The sequence below is a fragment of the Sorex fumeus genome, unplaced genomic scaffold (genome assembly GCF_029834395.1).
Source record: "Sorex fumeus unplaced genomic scaffold, SorFum_2.1 ptg000098l, whole genome shotgun sequence".
In the NCBI taxonomy this organism is placed as follows: domain Eukaryota; kingdom Metazoa; phylum Chordata; class Mammalia; order Eulipotyphla; family Soricidae; genus Sorex; species Sorex fumeus.
In genome coordinates, this window is record NW_026606155.1 from 45,509,658 (window position 1) to 45,531,891 (window position 22,234).

Here is a 22,234-nt window from a genome sequence, read left to right on the forward strand (position 1 = left end):
TATATAGATGTTGACTTGCTGAGTTACCTAGTATGTGTATCTTCATTATTAAAATATATTGGCAAATTGCTTTTGAGATCCTGCTCTTTTTACACTTTTTCTTCATTTGTTATACTAGACTACTATTTGCCCAACAAGAATAAATGGTATTTCATTGTAATTTAGTGTTCTTTTCCCTGAGCAAAGATTTCATATTTGTGCTTTCTTTGAGTGTATTTCTCTGTCATTTACAATGACCTATTCCTGTGTTTGTCCATTATCTTTGATGTTAACATTTTCTTAGTAAGTTTCGGAGACCTTTACATAATTTTGATCCTAACCTCTTGTGTGTTAAGTTCATTTATTTTTGGCTCTACAGGAAAGTCCAGCCATCTGAGCTTGTAGGGAGTGTGTGGACCAAAGAAGATAAAGAAATAAATTCTCCAAACTTGTTAAAAATGATTCGTCATACAACAAACCTTACACTATGGTTTGAGAAGTAAGTTTTCACTTTTTCTCTTAAAATATGTATGAGCTAAATTTTTTAATTAAGTACATTTCTTCTTTTCTGTTTGATGTGAGAAAATTGCTTTCTATGCCATGATGGGGGTGTGCCCATGTGTACATGTATTTTTAATCTTTTAAATTTCTTTGGCTTAGATGCATTGTGGAAGCAGAAAATTTTGAAGAACGGGTGGCAGTACTAAGTAGAATTATAGAAATTCTCCAAGTTTTTCAAGATTTGAATAATTTCAACGGTGTATTGGAGATAGTAAGTGCAGTAAATTCAGTGTCAGTGTACAGACTAGATCATACCTTTGAGGTAAGTTTAAAGGTATAGAAAAAAATAGTGTTTCTTCATTTGGCATAGTTCAAGTTAATTTTAAAAAGTTTCTTTCTGGGGGCTGGAGCAATAGCACAGCGGGAAGGGCCTTTGCCTTGCACGCGGCCAACCCGGGTTCAATTCCCAGCATCCCATATTGTCTCCTGAGCACCGCCAGGAGTAATTCCTGAGCACAGAGCCAGGAGTAACCCCTGTGCATTGCCGGGTGTGACCCAAAAAGCAAAAAAAAAAAAGTTTCTCTCACTGATGTTTTTGGGTTAATCACAATTACGATCATTCTGTTGTTCATCGATTGCCTCGAACAGACCCCAGTAACGTCTCCTTCGTCCTAGCCCTGAGATTTTAAAAAGTGCCATATTCAAGGCTCTCTCAGGGTTAGGAGAATGAGACCCATCATTGTTACTGGTATTTGGCATATTGGGTACACCACGGGGAGTTTGCCAGACTCTGCTGTGTGGGCAGGTTACATTCGGTAGCCTGCCAGGTTGTCCAAAGTAAGAATGAGATAATAAGATGTTGCGTGGCTGCATTTGCGGCCTCGTGCTTCTGGGAGCTGGGTTTTATAGTCTCTGGGTCTTGACCATTGATTGGATTACACGGCGCCTACTGGAAGATGGAGGATCTGGGTGGAGGATGCTCAGCCCCGATCCAGGTTACATTTTTCCTAATAGCTGTGTAGTATTCTGTTGTGTAGATGTATCAGAGTTTCTTTACCCACTTACCTGTTCTTGGACACTTGGACTGTTTCCAGATTCTGGCTATTATGATTAGTGCTCCAGTGAATATAGAAGTGCAGATGGCTCTTCGGCATTGTGTTTTGGGGACCTTAGGTTATATTCTCAGAAGTGGTATTGCTAGATTGTATGGAAGCTCAGTTTCTAGTTTTTTGAGAAATGTCTATATTGTTTTCCAGAAAGACTGGACCAGTTGGCATTCTCACCAAGCAGTGAATGAGAGTCCCTTTCTCCCCACGTCCATGACAGCACTTATTTTTCTTTTTGATGTGTACCAATCTCTGTGGTGTGAGATGATATCTCATTGTTTTGATTTGCATTTCCCTGATAGTGATGTAGAGCACTTTTTCATTTGTATTTTTCTCTTTGAGGAAGTTTCTGTTCAACTCTTCCCCTCGTTTTTTAATGGGATTTTTTTTTCTTGTAAGTTCTACTGGTGTTTTGTATCTTCCTTGATGAAGACTTCACATCTCTTTTGTTATATTCACGTTATAATATATGGTAGGCGGGGAGAGGGGTGGATGGCCCACCCATGTCAGAGCTCGGGGGTTACTCCTGGATCTGTGCTACCTCTCCATCCCACATATTACATTATTTTTGGTCATTTCCTTTTTTGAGGCTATCTGGAAATGCATTTGATTTTTACCTGTTTTTTTTTTTTAATTCAGCAGTATTGCTAGATACTCTCATTAATACTGTGTGTACATGCATTTACTTGGTTTCTTCATGTACCAAGATTCATGTGAAATGTGACAGTTTTCATTTTAGTACCTCGACCTTTATTTCTTTTTCTAGTCTATACTTAGGAATTGGTGTTTCACTGAAGGAAGGTTATGATTCTGAAACTTTGATTTTTCCTTAAAGGAAGTGTATTGGCTGCTTCTCTAGCAAGTATAATGATTGTTTGAGGGAGGGAGAATGTGTGTATGTGTGTGTGCAGGTTAAAAATAGTTTTTCATAGGAAAATATAAAAGAAATGATTACTTATGAGTTGCAAAGAAAGCGTGGGCGGGCAGGACTCAAGTGTTTGATGGCCCAGAACCATTCCCCTAGCCAGCCCACAGTGACGGATAGACAAGGGACCAGGGGAACAGAGAAACAGGGCCTGGGCCCCAGGCTGGTTGGTAGTCAGTGTATTTCTCTCCTCCCCGGCGTAGTGGATCTCTCCCCTTACAGCACAATCATAGTCATAGTTTTTGTCATAATCCCAGTCATCATAGTTTCATCATTCTAGTCTCCTCATAGGCCTCTAAGTCCTCTCCTTTGTAATATCCTCTTCTTCATCTTTTAGTAGTGTCATAGTCCCTTCTTTTCCTACAGCATAGTTAGAAAGCAATCATGAAGGGTGGGAGTACACATAGGTGGGGTTGAACATTGTCATAACAATAAACACATGTAAATCCAATTCTTCAGGAAAAGTTCTAGGAGATTAACTCAAGAACAAACTCTCATCTGAGGAGATTATTACTTCAGATTATTAGAAGATCCCCTCAAGGACGGGATTTCATCCAGGGTGTATTGCTTTCTCCTTTCCTCACCTAGTAATCCATTTAAACAATCATAATGAATTTACTTCTTATAATTTCTAGTCATTTTGTATGAACACAGTAAGAGATATATTAAGCTTAAAGGTTGACTCTTCCTGGGGACATCTCACTATGTATTTTAGTCCTCAGGCCAGATTTGTCTTTCTTAATCCCAGCAGGGTCCTTATTCAGTTTCGTCTTTTTGGGTCATGACAGAGTTTATCCCATGACCATGCTCTAATTTATTATACTTCTTATGGCACTTACCTTGTCCCTTTCTGATGCCAGGGTAGCTTACTGCTTGCCCTGGATCCATCCAATCCCGTCGTCTGGACCCTGCCTTTGGAGTACTAGGAACTAAGGGTAACTGAGGCTTAAATCAAGTAAATATGGATGCCCAGGAGTAAATATTATTTTGGAGTCAGTTAACTCCCATGTTAAAAAGCATTGCATGAACTGTCTTCCTGTGTCTGTACAAAAAGGACATTGCTAAACCATGCTAGTGACAAAGGAAAAGCAGTATAGGATTATTCGTGCTTAACGGAATTGGGTGTGCCTAAGGGGCACTCACTGTTGTGGGAATAACTCAGTAAACCTAAGCTCCCTACAGGAGGAGCAAGGACAATCCAATGTTATCCAACAATTACTTACTTGTTAACAATTTTTGTTCACTTTTTCTTCTTCCACCCTAACATATAGCCTTCTCATTTTCAGCAAAACCTTACCCTTAGCTCCAAAATACCCACCATTGGTGTTTGTATTTGAAACACTTTCGTTCAAAAGTATTTGAACACTGAAAGACTGATTATGTTTCTTTCTTACAGCTATGACTTGAAACCAGCTAGCCAGAATTAGAATTAATATGGTCTCAATGAAGAATTAATTTATTGCATATTCCATAGGAGAAATTATTTCAGACAAGTATAGAAAGGCATACTGAGCATCTCTTTTTTTTATTTTTCAAAAATTTTATAAAATTCAGTGGGCCAGAGTAATAATACAGCAGGTAAAAGGAGTTTGCCTTGCTTGTAGCAGACTAGGGTTTATTTCCCAACACCACATATGGTCCCCTGATACCATAAGAAGTCATCCCTTTACCAGGTGTAGCCCAAAAACAAAACAAAAATTCAAAGCTCTGCATGCATATATAATTTACATTATATATTCATCTATAATTTATATTATCACAGTTTATAAGTTATACTCAACTTTTGTATTTTGAAGGCATTGCAGGAAAGAAAAAAGAGAATTTTGGATGAAGCTGTGGAATTAAGTCAAGATCACTTTAAAAAATACCTAGTAAAACTTAAGTCAATCAATCCACCATGTGTGCCTTTTTTTGGTAAGTTACTAAGTATGGATTTTTATTTTGAGAAAGAATATAGCATAGTTCAATTAAACCAGCTATTAAATGAAATTTTCCTGGTTTTATACCTGAATGTGTATGTGTATGGTGTGTGTGTGTGCACGCGCACTCATGTACGTATAATCCAGACCTCCACACATACAAGTAATATTCTATCATTGAGCCACATCTCTGACTCAAGTTCATCACTTTTATTAATTATATTGATAAGTTAAATTCTTATTTTTTTCATCATCGATTTGCTCGAGCGGACCCAGTAACGTCTCCATTGGAGATTTTGTTGTTACTGTGCTTGGCATATCGAATACATCACGGGGAGCTTGCCAGGCTCTGCCGTGTGGGCGAGATACTCTCGGTAGCTTGCGGGGCTCTCCGAGAGGGGTGGAGGAATCGAACTCGGGTCGGCCATGTTGGCTGTGTGCAAGGCAAATGCCCTGCCGCTTTGCTATCACTCCAGCCCATTTTTTTCATAAAATGTAGATATTATAATTAACTGATAGAGGTGTTTTGTGTAGGAAGATCAAGAAGAATACTAATATTCAATGGACTAATATTCAGTGGACTCAATGACTATAACTCTCTTTTTCGCCCCCACCTTTTAATATTATTACATTGGACATTAGAATGCCAACCTATGAATTTTGGATTTTGAGCATTTAAACATTTCATTCCCAGACCACACAAACAGTTTTTTTTTTTATTTTTTTTTATTAGTGAAACACCATGAGGTACAGTTATAGACTTATAAATTTTTGTGCTTGGGTTTCATTTATACAATGATCAAGTACCCATCCCTCCACCAGTGCCCATCCTCCACCACCACGAGTCCCAGCATCCCTCCCACCCCCCATCCCCCCCCCCCCCCCCCGGCCGACCCTGCCTCTGTGGCAGGGCATTCCCCCTTGTTCTCTCTCTCTTCTTTTGGGTACTGTGTTTTGCAAGAGAGGCATTGAGTGGCAATCATGACAAACAGTTTTGATAATCAGAAATGTCTAGATATTTCCAAGAGCCCTGTGAGAGGCAGAATTGCTCCCAGTGGAGAACCACTTAAATAAATCGGCAATTATGTGTGAAAGAGGAACTGAAAACTTTACAAGAATGAGTGATACTTTCATGGGCTTGGGAGAAAAGAATTTCTTTATAAATCTGTGATCCTATTCACCAGAATTAACTTAATGTTTGTTCAGTGATCATTTAAGATTGTTGGTATTAAATATTTATAATCAGATATTAGGGGACTAGAGCGATAGCACAGTGGTAGGGCGGTCGCCTTACAAGCGGCCAACATGGCCGACCCGAGTTCGATTCCTCCGCCCCTCTCGGAGAGCCCGGCAAGCTACCGAGAGTATTCGATATGCCAGACACAGTAACAACAAAGTCTCCAATGGAGACGTTACTGGGCCCGCTTGAGCAAATCGACGATCAACGGGAGTGCCTTTACCTTTACCTTTACCTTATTACAATGTATAGATTATATTTAACACTTAAAATTTAGATTTTGTAAACAAAACCTTTATTTTAGACTAAGAAGTAGCAAATTAATTTTTTTTTAAATTTTATAACTTTATTAAGTCATTGGTTTAGTTACAGACTTTCAATATTCCAACACGAATCCCACCATCATTGCACCTTCCCACCACCATTTTTTCCAGTTTTCCCAATCACCCCCGAAGTCTACCCCCCTATAGCAGACACTCAATGTTTATTTTATGTTGTTTATTATAAATAATTTACTAAAAGAATGATCAAAAATGTTTCATAGAAGAAAGTTAGGGAAAATTGTTATATCACAGCATGGAGCCATAAAGCCCTTGCATAAGATATTACTAAGATGTTAACAGTTAAGCCATCTATGTTTTATATTATTAATTGAGATTGCTTGCCTTCTCATTGCATTCCATCCAATCTGATGTGTTACTTTTGGTTTATCAGTATTACTGAGTTTGAGATGTTGCATAGCCTCAAATGCAGCTGCACACTCCGATACAAAATTTTTAACAGGATGATACAGTTGGAGTTGAATTCTTAACTGGGTGGTGGCTTTGGGGTGAGAGTATGACTGCCAGCACATCTGGGAATACAGAGAGATGGAGGGAGAGAGCCCATTCCCGGCTCCATGAAAGCCTGGAGAGTTCAGTCACAAAACCTGCATACCTGAGTTTTTCAACAGATTAATTTCCAGATGCGCCTCATCCAAGCAGTGAAGTCTGACCAGGAACATGGCAGCATTTGTGGAATGTGGGGGGGTTTGGGCTGCTAGGGCTCTATTTGGACAGGCACAAGTCTCACCCGTCCCTCTCTGGGGTGCTCCAGACAACAAAGTCTTGCATGGGGTCCGGGAGAAATTCTGTTGCTTGTTGATCTCTTATGAGTCTCTGGATCATGGCCAGTGAATGCATATTAAACTTTACTGGACTATAATTACCTTTTTGTTTAAATGTCTTTTTATATTTTTCTTTTCAAAAGTTTTCTCTTTTGTTTTGGGGTCACACATGGCATGCTCAGGGATACTCTTCGCCCTGTGCTTGGGGATGATTTCCAGTGGTGCTCAGGGAGACCATTGGTACCAGGAATTGAACCGAGACCTTCTGCATGCAAAAGTCCATTGAGCTATCTCCGTGGCCCCAAAAAGTCTTTAGTGCCGATTAATGATTAAATCTGTCAGAGACATTATAACCTCTTAAGAGTAGAATTCTTGAATTATAAACTACATTTTAACTTTACTAGATGAGTTGTTTTCCCAAATAGTTAAGTGACCAACTTTGTAACTTTTCTTCAAATACTGTTTTATTAGGAATATATTTAACAAATATTCTGAAGACCGAAGAAGGGAATAATGATTTTTTAAAAAAGAAAGGGAAAGATTTAATCAATTTCAGTAAGAGGAGGAAAGTAGCTGAAATTACCGGAGAAATTCAACAGTATCAGAATCAACCTTACTGTTTACGTATAGAACCAGATATCAGGGTAAGCATTTTCTTTGCTTATGTCTTTTGGGTTGGGGGGTGCTTATTGTCTTTGGGTTGGGTGATTCTTGGCTAACTGGGCCTGTGGCTCACTGCAAAGACCATGCAATGCCAGTGATAATATAGGCGGCCCTGGTGGTATTCAAGGACCACCAGGGCTTCACCTGGCAATGTTTCTCAGGGGTCCATGTGATACTGGGATCTGAACCACATTCTGCTACATGCTAGACATGTGCCTTAACCCCTATAGTATCTCTTTAGCTCTTTTCTTTGCTTATGTCTTTAAAATGCTGTATTGTTAAATTCTCAGCAATTGCTAAGAAATTTCAGTCACATGGTAAGCTGTTTTTCTGTAAAAAGTAGTTATCAGTAGTAGTGCAAAAGATGTTTTTGTTTTTGTTTTTGGACCACACCCAGCTCTGCTCAGGGCTTACCCCTGACTGCACTCAAGGATGACCCTGACTCGGAAGACCATAGGTGGTTCCAGGGATCGAACCTGGATTGGCCAGGTGCAAATAAGCACCTTACCCACTGTACTGTCTCTCATGTTCTAGCTTGAGCAATGGTTTATTGCTTCTGTGGTACTGTAAGTTGTAACTACCTTCTAAATTATAGTAAATTATAGTATGTTTGTGTTTCAGTGAATTTTATAGTCTGTACTGAAATACAGTACAACTATGAGAACAACCTTTAGCTGTCATTAAAAATCATGCGAAATTTTCAGATGTAGGCTGCAGGTTGGACATACTGAGTAAAAATGGCCATCATTATTCCCACCCTTCTAAATTATAAGATATTAACTATTCTTTGTTCTCAGTTTAAAACAAAGTGCCCTAAGGGCCTGGAAGGTAGTACAGTGGGTACTTTCTTTCTTGCTCAAAGCCAACCCCAGTTTGATCCCCAGCACCACATATGGTCCCGCTGAGAACCACTGGGTGTGTCTCAAAAACAAAAATCAAAAGAAAGTGCCCCAGAATCTTAAAGAAAATTATGATAAGCACTGGTAGTCTCTTATTTCACCTCAGTTCCTCACCATTGGGCCAACCCTCTGAGTATGGAGCTTTATAGGACTGAGGAAGTCTAGGTTAAAGTTTGTAATACATGTTCCTACAGAAATAATGTCCCAGCAGTACAAAATAAATTATTTCAGTTCTGCTTTGAGGGCAGGATTTGGGGTTTGGGATGGGAATATCTGAAATATGGTGGTGGGACAGTGTAATAGGGGTGTGGGATTTGTGTTCAAATATTAAATCTAATCGAATATTTGTGAACAAATTTATAAAAAGAAAAAAGAAAAAAGAAATAATTTTCCATTGTCATTGAGTAAACTTACAATAGTGGTTTTAGCATTCTATTTTAGTTATTCTGTTTTGGTTTTTGTTTTGCTTCTTGGGTCACAACTGGCGATGCACAGGGTTTACTCCTGGCTCTGCACTCAGGAATTACCCCTGGTGGTGCTCAGGGAACCAAAATGGATGCAGGGAATCGAACTCGGGTTGGCCGTGTGCAAGGCAAACGCCCTACCCACTGTGCTATTGCTCCAGCCCCTGTTTTAGTAATTCTGAATAGACTTTTGTGATGTGATATCAATTTAGGGTTTCTGGGATGGAATTAAAAGGGAAAAAATATTTTCATTATATATTACCAAATAGTAAAAGTATTATAAGGATAGTCTAAGAGTTAAATGTTTGCAATGAGATCTGTGGTTAATGAGGTCACTGTTTCTTTTTGCGCTCTGCTAAATCATCTGAGTTTTCTAGTTTTCTATCTAAAAACTTAAACTTAGAGATTATCTTTTTGAAAAAGAGGATTTTTTTTTTAAATTAGCAACTATGGGCTGGAGCCATGGTACAGCAGGTAGTTTGTTTACCTTGCACGTGGTTGACCCAGGTTCGATCCCTGGCATCCCATGTGGTCCCTCTGAGCACTGCCAGGAGTGATTCATGAGTGCAGAGCCAGTAGTAACTCCTGAGCAACCCCAGGTGTGACCCAGAAACGCAAAATAAAATTAGAGCAACTAGTACAGATAAATTTATAATTGTTTTTGAATTACTTTGAAATAAATTTAATCTACTTTTTCTTTTTTATGATTATGAACATTTCGTCATGTATTTTTTAATTTTAATTTTTGTTTTTATAAGATTCACTGTATCACTGTCATCCTGTTGTTCATCGATTGCCTCAAGCAGGCCCCAGTAATGTCTCCTTCGTCCTAGCCCTGAGATTTTAAAAAGTGCCACATTCGAGGCACTTTCAGGGTAAGGAGAATGAGACCCATCATTGTTACTGGTTTTTGGCATATTGAATACGCCACGGGGAGTTTGCCAGACTCTGCCATGTGGGCAGGATACTTTTGGTAGCCTGCCAGGTTCTCAGGAGTAAGAACAGATGGTAAGATGTCACACGGCGCATGCTTCCGGGAGCAGGGTTTTTATAGTCTCTGGGTCTTGGCCATTGATGGAATTACACGGCGCAGGGGCAGTTGGTGGGTGTAACCCCTACACACTGGAATATGGGGGATCTGGGTGGAGGAGGCCCAGTACCAATCCGAGCTGGCTTAGAGATCTATGCCCCAGGTCCTGCACACCTGGGTTCCTCTGTCGGTTCCTTCATGTGTGAGGCTCGTCTGAACATATGAAGAGTGGTCTTAAGCATGGCTGTGGCTGGAACCGGAGGTCTTCAGCTACCAGGGCTCTGTTCAGGGTGGGGAGGGAAACTCAACCCACCCTCCTCCAAGGGGCCCCGGTGAGGACAGCCAGGCATGGAGGCAGGAGACTCTGCCTTCATAAGATTGTTTACAATAATTTATTATATTCAATATTCCAACACCTTAAGTCATCACCATTACTACCTTACCCACCAACATTATTTTGAATTTTCCCAACAGCCACCCAAGCCTGCTTCAATAGAAGGTCATAAATAATTTATTTTGTATGGCTTGTTGTGAATTATTCTCTAAAAATGATCAGATGGGTATTTGATCATTGTATAATTGAAACCCAAGCACAAAATTTGTAGGTCTACAACTGTACCTCATGTATCTCACTAATAAAAATTAAAAAATTAAAAAAAAAGTTTTATAGAAGAAAGTATGTGCTTGAGATTGTTGTATCTCACGGTGGAGTGATTGAGATCTTGTATAAGAGATTATTAACATGTTGTTACAGGTTGCCTTGTGTGCTTATATATATATATATATATATATATATGTATATATATATATATTGTGGAGATTGGTTGCCTTCTGCCTACATCATATCCAGTGTGTTGTACTCCTGGTATATCAGTGGTGTAGAGTATGAGATGTCGCGTTCTCAGGGAATTCTAAAATTTTAAATTAGGTGGTACAGCTGGAGTTACATTTTTAATGGAATGGTAACTTTGAGATCTGGAGGCATCTCTGCAGCTTGTTAATCTCTTCTGAGATTTATTTGTGAGTCTCTGGATCATGGCCTATTAAAGAGCTTATATGACGCCAGAGGCATTTCGTGCATATGACTGCCGGTCTCCCTGAAGAACAGGGGGATGGAGCAGGTTGCCCATCCCCAACTCCTTGAGAGTCTGGAGATTTCAGTCATAAAACCATATACCTGAGTTTTTCAACAGATTTGCTCATGGATAAGGCTCGTCCAAGCCTGTGAAGATTGGTCATAAGCATGGTGGTGATCGGGTTCTGGAGGTTTTCGGCTGCTGGGGCTTGTTAGGGTGGGTGGTTGTATCGTGTATTTAACTCTAAATTTGCCTTACACACTTTGGCTAACTGGATATTTGTTTAATTCTAGAGGTTCTTTGAAAATCTTAACCCCATGGGAAGTGCTTCTGAAAAAGAGTTTACAGATTATTTATTCAACAAGTCACTAGAAATTGAACCCCGAAATTGCAGACAACCAACTCGATTTGTAAGTCCATTATAATTTTGGAAAAATTACTTTGTTTTTAAAAGTATGTTTATGTTTAACAACCAATTTCCATTAAAATTGTCATTTACATTGTATAGTTGTTCTTATAATGTTTTATTTTGTACTACTGGATTATTTTCCTTCCATTCTTTTGAGATACCATGATTTTTACAATACTGTTAGTGATGATTTCATACATACATTGTTTCAACACCACACCCACCACCAATCTGCCTGCTTCTTAATACTATTTCAAAAAATATATATATATACTTCAAGAGAATGTTGGCCATTTGTTGGGGGGGGAGGGCAGGGGGTGATGACCGTCTACACCCAGCAGTACTTGGGGATCATATGAGATGCCAGAGATCAAACCTGGGTCAGCTGTGTGTGAGGCAAGTGCCGTACCTACCTATTACTCCAGCACTGAAAATGTCAGCCTTTTCATGAAATCTGGCTAATTCTTGAACTTAGTACCACTTAACTGGCTTACTTTTGAAACTTCCTAGTCTAAGGGAAAAAGTTTGAAAAAGGGAGAACCTTAAATGACAGTGGCTGGATGGAATAGGAAATGAAAAGATCTGGAACGAGTAAGTTGCTTAATTCTTCTGGCTTCAGTATGACTGCTGCCTTAGGCACAGGGTTGTCACTAGAACCCACCACTCACTAAAAGTTGGTGATTTAGTTCCTAGGTATTTTTTTTTCTGGTTTTGTGCCTCCCCTAGTAGTTTACTCCTCACAATGTCCTGGGGAAGGGTGGTAGGCAATGGCATGTGATTCTCAGGATTGTAACCAGAGGTTTCCACGTGCAAACCTTGTGCTCTGACCCTTTAAACCATCTCCCTGTGCCTATAGTTATTCTTGAGTTTGCAGTAGCAACAGAAGTAGAGAAAGATAAATTGATCTGTGTAGCTGAAAGTAAAGATGTAGAAGGAGATAAAACCATTTTTAGCAAATTTGGGCCAAGCAAAAAGTTAATCTCATTATTTCATATTCATAAAAATGTTATGGTATGAATCTTTTTTTAACTAAAAATAAGTTGACTCAACTTACCTTTTCAGAGCTACAGACTAGAATATTGGCACAAATGAGATTTTTACTCAGGTTATTTTAATCTGAGTTCCTTCTTTTCTCCACTGCAAGAACTTTTAGAAGGCAGCAGAGATGTGGGTTGGAAACAATGATAGCAGTTTTTAACAAAAACTTTAATGTGCTAGAAAGATTTGTCATTTGCTATTAGGAAGAAAGAAAGCATTTTTTAAAAAGCCTGAATTCACCTGTCATAATATATTGCACAGCTTATTTCCACAATAAATACTTGTAAAGTTGGTATTGGTGACTGGAAGAAGTCTCAGAACAATTGTTTTAGAAGCAAAAGGTTGTTTTCACATGGATTTTCATGAATTTTACATCCAGGCCTCAAAATTATGACAGTCGTATCCTAAAGTGTTCTTCTAAACTTAGAATGAGTGTTACAGACTATCCTTGCAGGTTGGGATTTTATTGTTAATACCTTGACTGTTTGCTAAGAACTAAGAAGAAAGCTCTAAAACAGTATGTTCAAGTTAGTAATGGTGATTATGTTTGCTTTTCCTAGCCTAGGAAATCAAATTTCCCTTTAAAATCTCCTGGAATAAGGCCTAATACAGGCCGACATGGCTCTACCTCAGGCACTTTACGAGGTCATCCAACACCATTAGAAAGAGAACCATGTAAAATGAGCTTTAGTCGTATTACTGAAACTGACATTGAATCAACAGTGTCAGCACCAACTTCTCCAAATACACCTTCTACGCCCCCAGTTTCTGCTTCTTCAGACCTTAGTGTGTTTTTGGATGTGGATCTCAACAGTTCCTGTGGTATGTATTTACTGTAAACCTTTGATACAAACGGAATGTTGTATTTCAGATTATTCTTATTTTAATTAGGGAACTATTGAATCCATTACAAACTATATTAGTGTGGAAAATGATGTCTCAATGTGAAAATAGTGATTAATACAGGGAGATAGAGTATCATTTGTGCACTGTTTCCACACATTTATTTAAAATTTATTCATCCAGTAAAGCCTGATTTGGCCCTGTTAATATTCTAAAGGAATTAAAAATGAATAAGAAAATAAATGGATAAGTCTATAAAAAGAAACTTAAAAATGAACTGTGATAGAGAGCAAATTTCTTATGCCAAGAAAGAAAAAAAAAATAGCAGCACAGAGTATTTTGTGCTTTGTGTGTAGTATTATAAAAGTCACTTTATGCAAACATTTTAAAAATAAAATCAAACTTACAACTTCCTTACAAATTAATCTTTTTCATTTTAATAGGCAGCAATAGTATCTTTGCACCAGTCCTCTTGCCACATTCAAGTAAGTATGAATTTGACTTGCATATTTGGGAGTTTAGCAACATTTAAAATTTTTAGAAATAATTCTTACAAATTGCTTTTATCTGTACAACTTAAAATTTACTGTAGTGTGTATTTTATAGCCTTTTTATGTTCTTTGAGACATATGACCTGGAACAAATGACTCAACATCTCCAAATTTGTTAATGACTAAATAAAATAATTTTTTTAGTGCACCTAGCTTATTTTCCTTATCCTTCCAAGTCATTTTTCTTTAGAAATAATAAAATGCTTATCAGGTTCCTAGGTTAGCCCTTAATCACTTATATCTTATTTAAAGCAGAATTTTAACTACAACATTTTTCTGCCATTCTTACCCCATTATTCATAACAAAAGTTATCAACTTTTGGCTATCTATCATCATCTTTTCTTCAAAATTAAAACAATGCAGGCTTTTTTAAAGATAATTTTCCTAATTAAAAAAGTCTGCTTCTATCATGATAAAATATATATAAATTAGTAGCAAAAGATCCCTATCTACGAGAAAAGTAAGATTAGCCTTTTAAATGACCACACCCAGGAATGTTCAGGGCTTACTCCTAGCTCTGCTCCCAGAGATTACTCCTGGCACTGGGAATGATACAGGATACCAGGAATTGAACTGGTCGGCTGCATGCAAGCAAGCACCCTACCTGCTGTATTATTGCTCTGGTCCTTATTTGTCATTTTTTATCAAAGTGATAAATTTCAAGGTTAAAAGGCATATAGTGCTAAAACATTTTAAAATAAAATGAATAACTGTTCACTATCTCATGCCTCCTCACTGTTTTTCTTGTTTCTCCAATGGCATGTCCACTTGTTTGGATTTTTGTTTTGCTTTTGGACAATACATAGTAGCACTTAAGATGCGAGTGGGTAGAGACCATGTTGTGCCCAGGATCACGTAAAGCATATACTCCAGCTCTTTGAGCCATCATGTTGACATCTTTTGATGATGTTTTATACCTTTTTCTCTTCTGAGTCATTATTTTGGGATCTTCATATACTGATTTCCTTTACAGGATATGAGGATTCCACCCTTTTTACCTAATGTACCTAGCATGTTTAAGATGAGCATTATTCACTGCAAAGTCAAGTAGCATATACACTGGTAATACTTCCTTTCTAGCAGTGCACCAGAGCCTGGTTTGGTGCTAGACCAGATGATGTGGTATTTCTTGGGCCTAGCAGTGCTCTGGGGTCATCAGGGCTATACCCGTGGTCTCTGGGGAGAAGGTCATGCTTAAGATAGAACTAAGATTCTCTTGTATGCAAGGCATGAAAGAGATCTAACCCTTTTTTTTGGGGGGGGGTCACATCTGGCGATGCACAGGGGTTACTCCTGGCTCTACACTCAGGAGTTACTCCTGGCGGTGCTCGGGGGACCATATGGGACGCTGGGAATCGTACCCAGGTCGGCCGTGTGCAAGGCAAATGCCCTACCCGCTGTGCTGTCTCTCCAGCCCCGAGATCTAACCCTTTAAATTACCCCCACCCCATACAACCCTGCTTGTTTTCTGAAGTTAAAATAGCATATATTAATGCCTAGGTTTCTCCTTTCATTTAGTTTTTGTTTTTGCTTTTTGTTGGAAATTTAACCCAGGGTCTCACACATGCAAGGCCAAGTACTCTACCATTGTGCTATATCCCAAACCCCTTTGATAGTTTGTTTTAACATCTATCATTAGGTCTTCCCAAATCCTTTCAGGATAGTGTTCTGTGAGGTCAGATAAATCAGAAACTGTTTTTAAGAAACTACTTCCTGGTGCCCTTTTGCCCTCCTGCTCTAGTTTGTGTTGGTTGTTTTCATTTGTTCTGATTGAGCATTTATCCTGGAACTTAAATCATTAGGCAAAATACTTCCCCTTACCTTTCTCTAATGTTGAATACCTGTTCTTTTAGTTGGTTTGGGGAAGGGGGCGGGTGTGTGTGTGTGTGTGTGTGTGTGTGTGTGTGTGTGTTTAATGTCTTCTTTCTTTATATATTTCCTCACTTTGATAGGAGAGCACATCCTTCAGTAGCTGCCTAAGAAAGTAATAGAAAAGAGAATTTAACTTCTTGAATTTCTAAAAATATAGTTATACTTGTAATTAATGGACTGAGTGTAGATTTTAAATCAGTTTTACTCAGAATCTTAAAACCTTTCTCCAAGAAGACTATCTTCTATTTATATTTGCTTCAGAAGTACATATTTTATTAGGCCAGAGAGCTAGCTCAGTGGGCTGAGCACACTTTGCATGCAGGAGACCGGGCTTTGATTTCCAGCATTGCATTGTCACCTGAGCACTGCTAGGAGTGGCCTAGCAGGTCAGGAAGCCCTTGACCACCATCAGGTATAGCCCCCAAACAAGGGCAAATTGAAGTTTTTCAATTCACTATCAATTGATAGTGAATCATTCATAACTTACTCAGACAGAATTTTGGAATTGAACAAAATAGACAAAAATGCCTCTGCGAGGGACTCTTTTATTCTGTTATTTTTTAAACTAGATTATACTTGCTGCAGTAAACAGTGCCTCATAAATAAGTCACTGTCACTGTCACTGTCCTCCCATTGTTCATCGATTTGCTCGAGTGGGCCCAGTAACATTGTGAGACTTGTTATTGTGTTTGGCATATCGAATACGTCATGGGTAGCTTTTGCCGTGCAGGGGAGATACTCTCGGTAGCTTGCCGGGTTCTCCGAGAGGGGCGGAGGAATCAAACTCGGGTTGGCCATGTTGGCTGCGTGCAAGCAAACACCCTACCCGCTGTGCTATTGCTTCAGCCCCATAAATAAGTACATTTAATAAAATAAAGTTATTTCACAATAGAGCAAGTGTACAATTCTGCTTCACTGAGGGTTTAAGTTAGCAGAGCAATTTTTGATTCTCAAAATCTGACCTTCATCTCTCATCTTAAGCAACTACTTCAGTTGCTGCTATTTTTTACCCAGAATGATGGAAGACAAGGGTACTTTGGTTTTTTGTGAGGTTTTGTTTTTTTTTTGATATTTTAAAGGCTAGGAGTTGCACACGTATCATTCCATTGGCCAAAGGAAGTTTTATTGGTGCACTCAAAAGGAGTATTTCTAGGACAGATAGATCTCTGCCTACTCCTCTACTTGTCTGCCAACATACATACTATTTCTATTATTGGTACATGAAGCCAGCAAAAGTGCCTGAGATGACTGCAAAACAGGATAGTATCTTTTGATAGGGAATAATGAGTTTGACATCTTGGATGTCCCATAAGCAGTTCATACTTGCTGTGTTTAAAATTGAACTCACTTGTGTTGGAGAAAAGGCTTTGCATGTGGAACACCCTGGGTCTTTCCAAGAACCAAGCCTGGAATGGAAAAAAAAAATTTTTTTTTCAATTTATTTTTCAACTAGATCTTCTGTGCCCAATTTCAGTACAGTAACAAATAATACACAGTCTCTGCCTTCATCACTGTGCCACCAGACATGCTTTTCGTTTACTTTTGCTTTGGAGCCACACCTGACCGTGCTCAAGACTTGCTCCTATCTTTTCTCTCCAGGATCACTCCTGATGGTTTTGGAAACCATATGTAGTATCAGGATTCAGACCAGGGTCAAGCATGTGCAAGGCAACCTCCTTAATCCCTGAACTATCTCTCTGGCCCCAGGACATGTTTTTAAATTGTGAATTAAAAAAGGAAACAGTTTAAATACTGTATATGCATGACATAGGGGTAATCTTCCTGTTATAGTTTATGATTTTATAAATTCTCTTGATGTAGTTATATAACAAGTCCATTGTCCATTAAAGATTTGTAAAGAGAAAGGTACAACCCTATGTAATGGTCTCCTAATGTGGTTTTATTACCTGTGCAAAATGTATCTAGTGCCAACTGCTTTGAAATGGATAGCCTCTAATTATGGTTGATCTGGAAGTTACTGCAGTTTATGCTACTGTGTTTGTTTTCTGTTTTAGATCGTAAGAATACTTTTCAGATAGCAGAATCTTATTATTAATCTTAAATAATATGCTTTTATTAAACTTTAGAACTAACGTTTGCCATATGGCAGGCATTGTGTTAGGTGATAGGAAAACAAAAGTAAGTATATAGTGCTCTCAAAAGAAAGCTTAGAGATTAATGAAGAGTATAACTAAACGAACACTGAGCTATAGTAGAGTCTGACAGACACCATAGCAGAGGTAATCATAAGTTGAAATCAAGTTTTGTCTTATGAATGTACTGTGAATTGTGCTTAAATTAGTTTTTTTCTCCTTTAGGGTCTTTCTTCAGCTCATGCGGTAGTTTACATAAACTAAGTGAAGAGCCACTGATCCCTCCACCTCTTCCTCCTCGAAAAAAGTTTGATCATGATGCTTCAAATTCTAAGGTAATCACCAGTATACTTAGAATTTCCCCAACTAATTCCATTTCTTTTTCAACTTATTTTATTCTTAAAATAGTGCTTGTTTTTGGTTTTGGGTCAATCCTGGCAGTGCTCAGGTGGACCATATGGGATGCCGGAAATTGAATGGAGGTTGGCTGTATAGAAGGCAAGTGCCCTGCCCACTGTACTATCTCTCCAGTCCCTAGTACTTCTTTGAAAAGAGTCTGTCCATTATAATTTTTCCACCTTTTGTAGCTTTAAACATTTTGGGGTTTTATTTGAAAAATCATAATTTAGTCCTCAACTCACCCTTTTTTTTTAAAGCTAAACATCTAACCGGGGCATCCCAAACTTTAGACTATATCAGAGTTCCATAGAGGGGCATAGAGATAGTACAGAGGGTAAAGCACTTGCCTTGCACTTGGCCAACCAGGTTTAATTTCCCACATCTTATTTGGTTCCCCAGCCCCCACCCTCCAACCTCACTAGGAAGGATCCCTGAGCATAAGAAGTAGGAGTAAACCTTGAGCACAGCTGGCTGTACCTCACCTCTGCCCACTCCCCCCCCTCCAAAAATAAAAACCTCACCTAGAACACTTGTTCAAACCAGATTTCCAAAGTTTCTGATTCAGTTGGTCTGAATTGTTCCCAAGAATCTGTGTTTCTGACAGATTTTCCACTCTTACTAAGCTTCACTGGGAACAGTACAAATATGTGGCCCTAGGACCCAACATTAATTCTTCTTAACATCATATTTTTTCAATCTTAAAAGCTACACATTCTTTTCACTCATTTCCTTTTTATAACTTCCATTCATTCCTGAAATATATATACAAAGCATGATAATAACCTGAGACTTTGAGATTTCACTTTATTTTTTATTACTATTTTTATATGTACACATATATGTATATATTTTTCAGGAATGTTTATTGACACTGATTTACAAAACTTCATAATAGAGTTGTTTTAAGCATAGAACATTCCAACACCCATCTCCCCACCAATGATGTCCCCTGCCCTCCACCAATATCCCCAGTTCCATCCCATCCTCCAGCCTACCTCCTTGGCAGGCATTTCATATAACTATTATTTCATATAACTTGGTCTGATGAAACTTTAAAAAATGGCAAATAGAATTATCAGAAAATAAATCAATAAAAGTCAATCTGTGATGATCATTTGCTGTATGTTTTTAATCTTTCTTGATCCAGTAAAGGACAAACACATGCATCATTAAATGCTTCTTCCAAAACTGGTTTCAAGCCTATGAATTCCCTAAGTTGGTGGTTTTCCTTGAAGCTTTATATAGTTGCTTCCAATCTGAAAGATAATCTAGCTGGCTAAAGTATTCTTGGTGAGGTGTTCATTTCATTGGATTTTTGTACTGTATCCTTTCATATTCTTCTGTTCTATAGGGTCTCATTAGATAGATTGCACTTAAAATATCTCAGTATATTACTGTCATCCTGTTGTTCGTCGATTTACTCAAGTGAGCGCCAGTAACGTTTCATTTGTCCTAGCCCTGAGATCTTAGCAGCCTCTCCTTACTCGTCCTTCTCAACGCTGCCATATTGGAGGCCCTTTCGGGATCAGGGGAATAAGACCCATTATTGTTAGTGTTTTTGGCATATTGAATATGCCACGGGGAGTTTGCCAGGCTCTGCTGTGCCGGCGAGATATGCGGGTGGAATACTCTCGGTAGCTTGCCAGATTCTCCAATATATCCAGGCTGCAACAACGTGGCCCTCTCCAGCGTGGTTCCCATGAGTCGTGACCAGTTGGGCCTGGTGCGGGTCCTCCTCCTTTCCCTCTCCCGTTCCCCTTGTCCTGTGGGGTGGGGTGGTGGGGGGATCACAGTTGGCGGGGGAGGTCTTGAATGAAATTGGGAATAATTTACTCATAAATTTGATCATTAAGTTTTATTAACTGGGCCAGAGAGATAGTGAAGTGCACTTGCCTTGCATGAGACCAGCCCTGGTTCGGCCCCCTACACCATTGGTCCATTCACCCATCCATCCCCCTTCAGCACTTGCGAGAAGTAGCCCCCTGAACACAGCTAAGTGTGACCCCAAACCTCCTCCCTATTAAAAAATAAAAAGAACTGGAGAGATACTAGAATAAGTAGAGCGCTTGCTTTGGCATGCAGCTGACTTGGGTTTCAACCCTGGCACCACATATGATCCCCAAGTACTGCCATGAGTACTTGGTCCCTGAGCATAGTCACAAGTAGACTTTGAGCACTGCAGGGCTTGGCCCTCAAAAAACAGTAAAAAATAAATATAATCTAATTAACTTGTTTTGATCCTCTGGATCTGATTTGACATGTTTCCTTATTCAAAAGAATAGATGTATGTTTTGTTTTGTTTTTTAAGGGAAACATAAAACCTGATGATGATCCCCCTGCTATTCCACCAAGACAGCCTCCTCCTCCGAAGGTGAAACCCAGAGTTCCTGCTCCAACAGGTGCATTTGATGGGCCTCTGCATAGTCCACCTCCACCACCACCAAGAGATCCTCTTCCTGATACTCCTCCTCCAGTTCCCCTTCGACCTCCAGAACACTTTATAAACTGTCCATTTAATCTTCAGCCACCTCCAGTGGGACATCTGCACAGAGATCCAGACTGGTTCAGAGACACTAGTACATGTCCCAATTCACCGAACACTCCTCCTAGCACACCCTCTCCGAGGGTACCACGTCGATGCTATGTGCTGAGTTCTAGTCATAATAATCTTGCTCATCCTCAAGCTCCCCCTGTTCCACCAAGGCAGAATTCAAGCCCTCATCTACCAAAACTGCCACCAAAGACTTATAAACGGGAGCTTTCGCACCCCCCCTTGTACAGACTGCCTTTATTAGAAAATGCAGAAACTCCTCAATGACCTTAGCCATACTTAGTCATTGACACTGGAATGGTATTTGTAAAGGTTGTTTTTTTTTAATTTATTCAAAAAAGGCATAGTATTTTAGTACTTTTTACAAATAATGCTCTTATAAAAATGCTACTGATCTTATAAGCTTTTAAAAAAATTTTAAAAAGTAAAAACACGAAAGTCTTTCATCATCCTCAGGTGATCAGTAGCATTGCCTTGTCTTGGATCCTCAGTGCTGCCAAAAAGGCCAGTATAAAGAATTTATATTTGCACTGTAGACTTTGGTAAAATATGGTTTAAAATGATGTTGATTGCACTGAAAGGGGATAGCGCATTTGTGTATTTTTTCAAATTTGAGTTACAGATGCCTTTTTAAGGCAATGAATTTACACAAACATAGGGAGTGTATGGTATTAACTGATTTTTAAAACTTCTTTGACCATCTTTTAAGTTTTACTTCTAGTTTTTATAATTTAGGAGAATTGTGAATTACACCCACTGTTCTTAAAACTTTTTAATGCCATGTCTTAAATACCAGAATTTGCTGCTGAAATCAAAAATACAATGAAAATATCAAAATGCACTGTTATTTTGTCAAAATATAAACAGTGACTTTCGAGCCCTGTCATAGAAGAAATTAGGATATGTGTCTCATTCAGATGTGCCTTTTTTGGGTTTATTTTTTTTGGCAGACTATGGTTTCTTTAGCTAACGAATTGCCTATTGTTTTGGAAAACAAAGTTAATATGCCATGTATGTACAGTTTTGTTTATATTGTATATTTAAAGATTATGCTAATAACCTATATAAATTTAAGTGACTCGAGGCCTATAATACAGACTGCTACTTCACTAATTCATAAATTCTGAAGAAAAGTCTCGTATGGCAGAGGATCAACTACCTTGCCTTCAAAATCTAGTTTTTTTCTCTCTAAATCTCATGTTAACTAAAATTTCAGAATCTTTTTATAGCTTGGTAATATTTAAACCAGCAAATACTTAAAGCTTTATTAAACTTTTTAATCAGAAAAGTGAGTAAAACTTTTATTTGCCATTTGTACTCCAAAGTGATGAAAAACGTGTTTTCTTGACTATGTGGTAGCAGCAGTTGTTAAGTAGCCAAAAGCCACATTGTTTATTTACTGGTCTGTGGCCTTTTACTGTGCTTTGTATCAGAGTTCTTAACAAGATTAATAAATCACCCCAGTCTTAATTTTTAAAGGATGTTTAACATACGTGTTTTTATTGTATGGAACAGTGGGGAGGAAGATTGTTAAATTTTGTAGGGGTATTAGAATTCTTAATATGTTGTACAA

General features: G+C 38.6%; 1 protein-coding gene across 2 annotated transcripts in view; it reads left to right on the plus strand.

Moving 5' to 3' along the window:
• The window catches only part of SOS2 (SOS Ras/Rho guanine nucleotide exchange factor 2), a 109,201-nt gene extending 87,058 nt beyond the window's left edge, over positions 1–22,143 (plus strand). Inside the window, exons 15-23 of one of the 2 annotated variants that reach the window (XM_056134293.1) lie at positions 359–478; positions 640–802; positions 4,308–4,425; positions 7,244–7,416; positions 11,198–11,314; positions 12,912–13,173; positions 13,638–13,679; positions 17,937–18,046; positions 20,419–22,143. In XM_056134293.1, the coding sequence (XP_055990268.1) occupies positions 359–478; positions 640–802; positions 4,308–4,425; positions 7,244–7,416; positions 11,198–11,314; positions 12,912–13,173; positions 13,638–13,679; positions 17,937–18,046; positions 20,419–20,928 (1,615 nt within the window). In that variant the 3' untranslated portion in view covers positions 20,929–22,143. The remainder of the gene's footprint in view (positions 1–358; positions 479–639; positions 803–4,307; positions 4,426–7,243; positions 7,417–11,197; positions 11,315–12,911; positions 13,174–13,637; positions 13,680–17,936; positions 18,047–20,418) is intronic. The other variant, XM_056134294.1, reaches the window with a different exon arrangement.
• Positions 22,144–22,234: the final 91 nt, after the last annotated feature.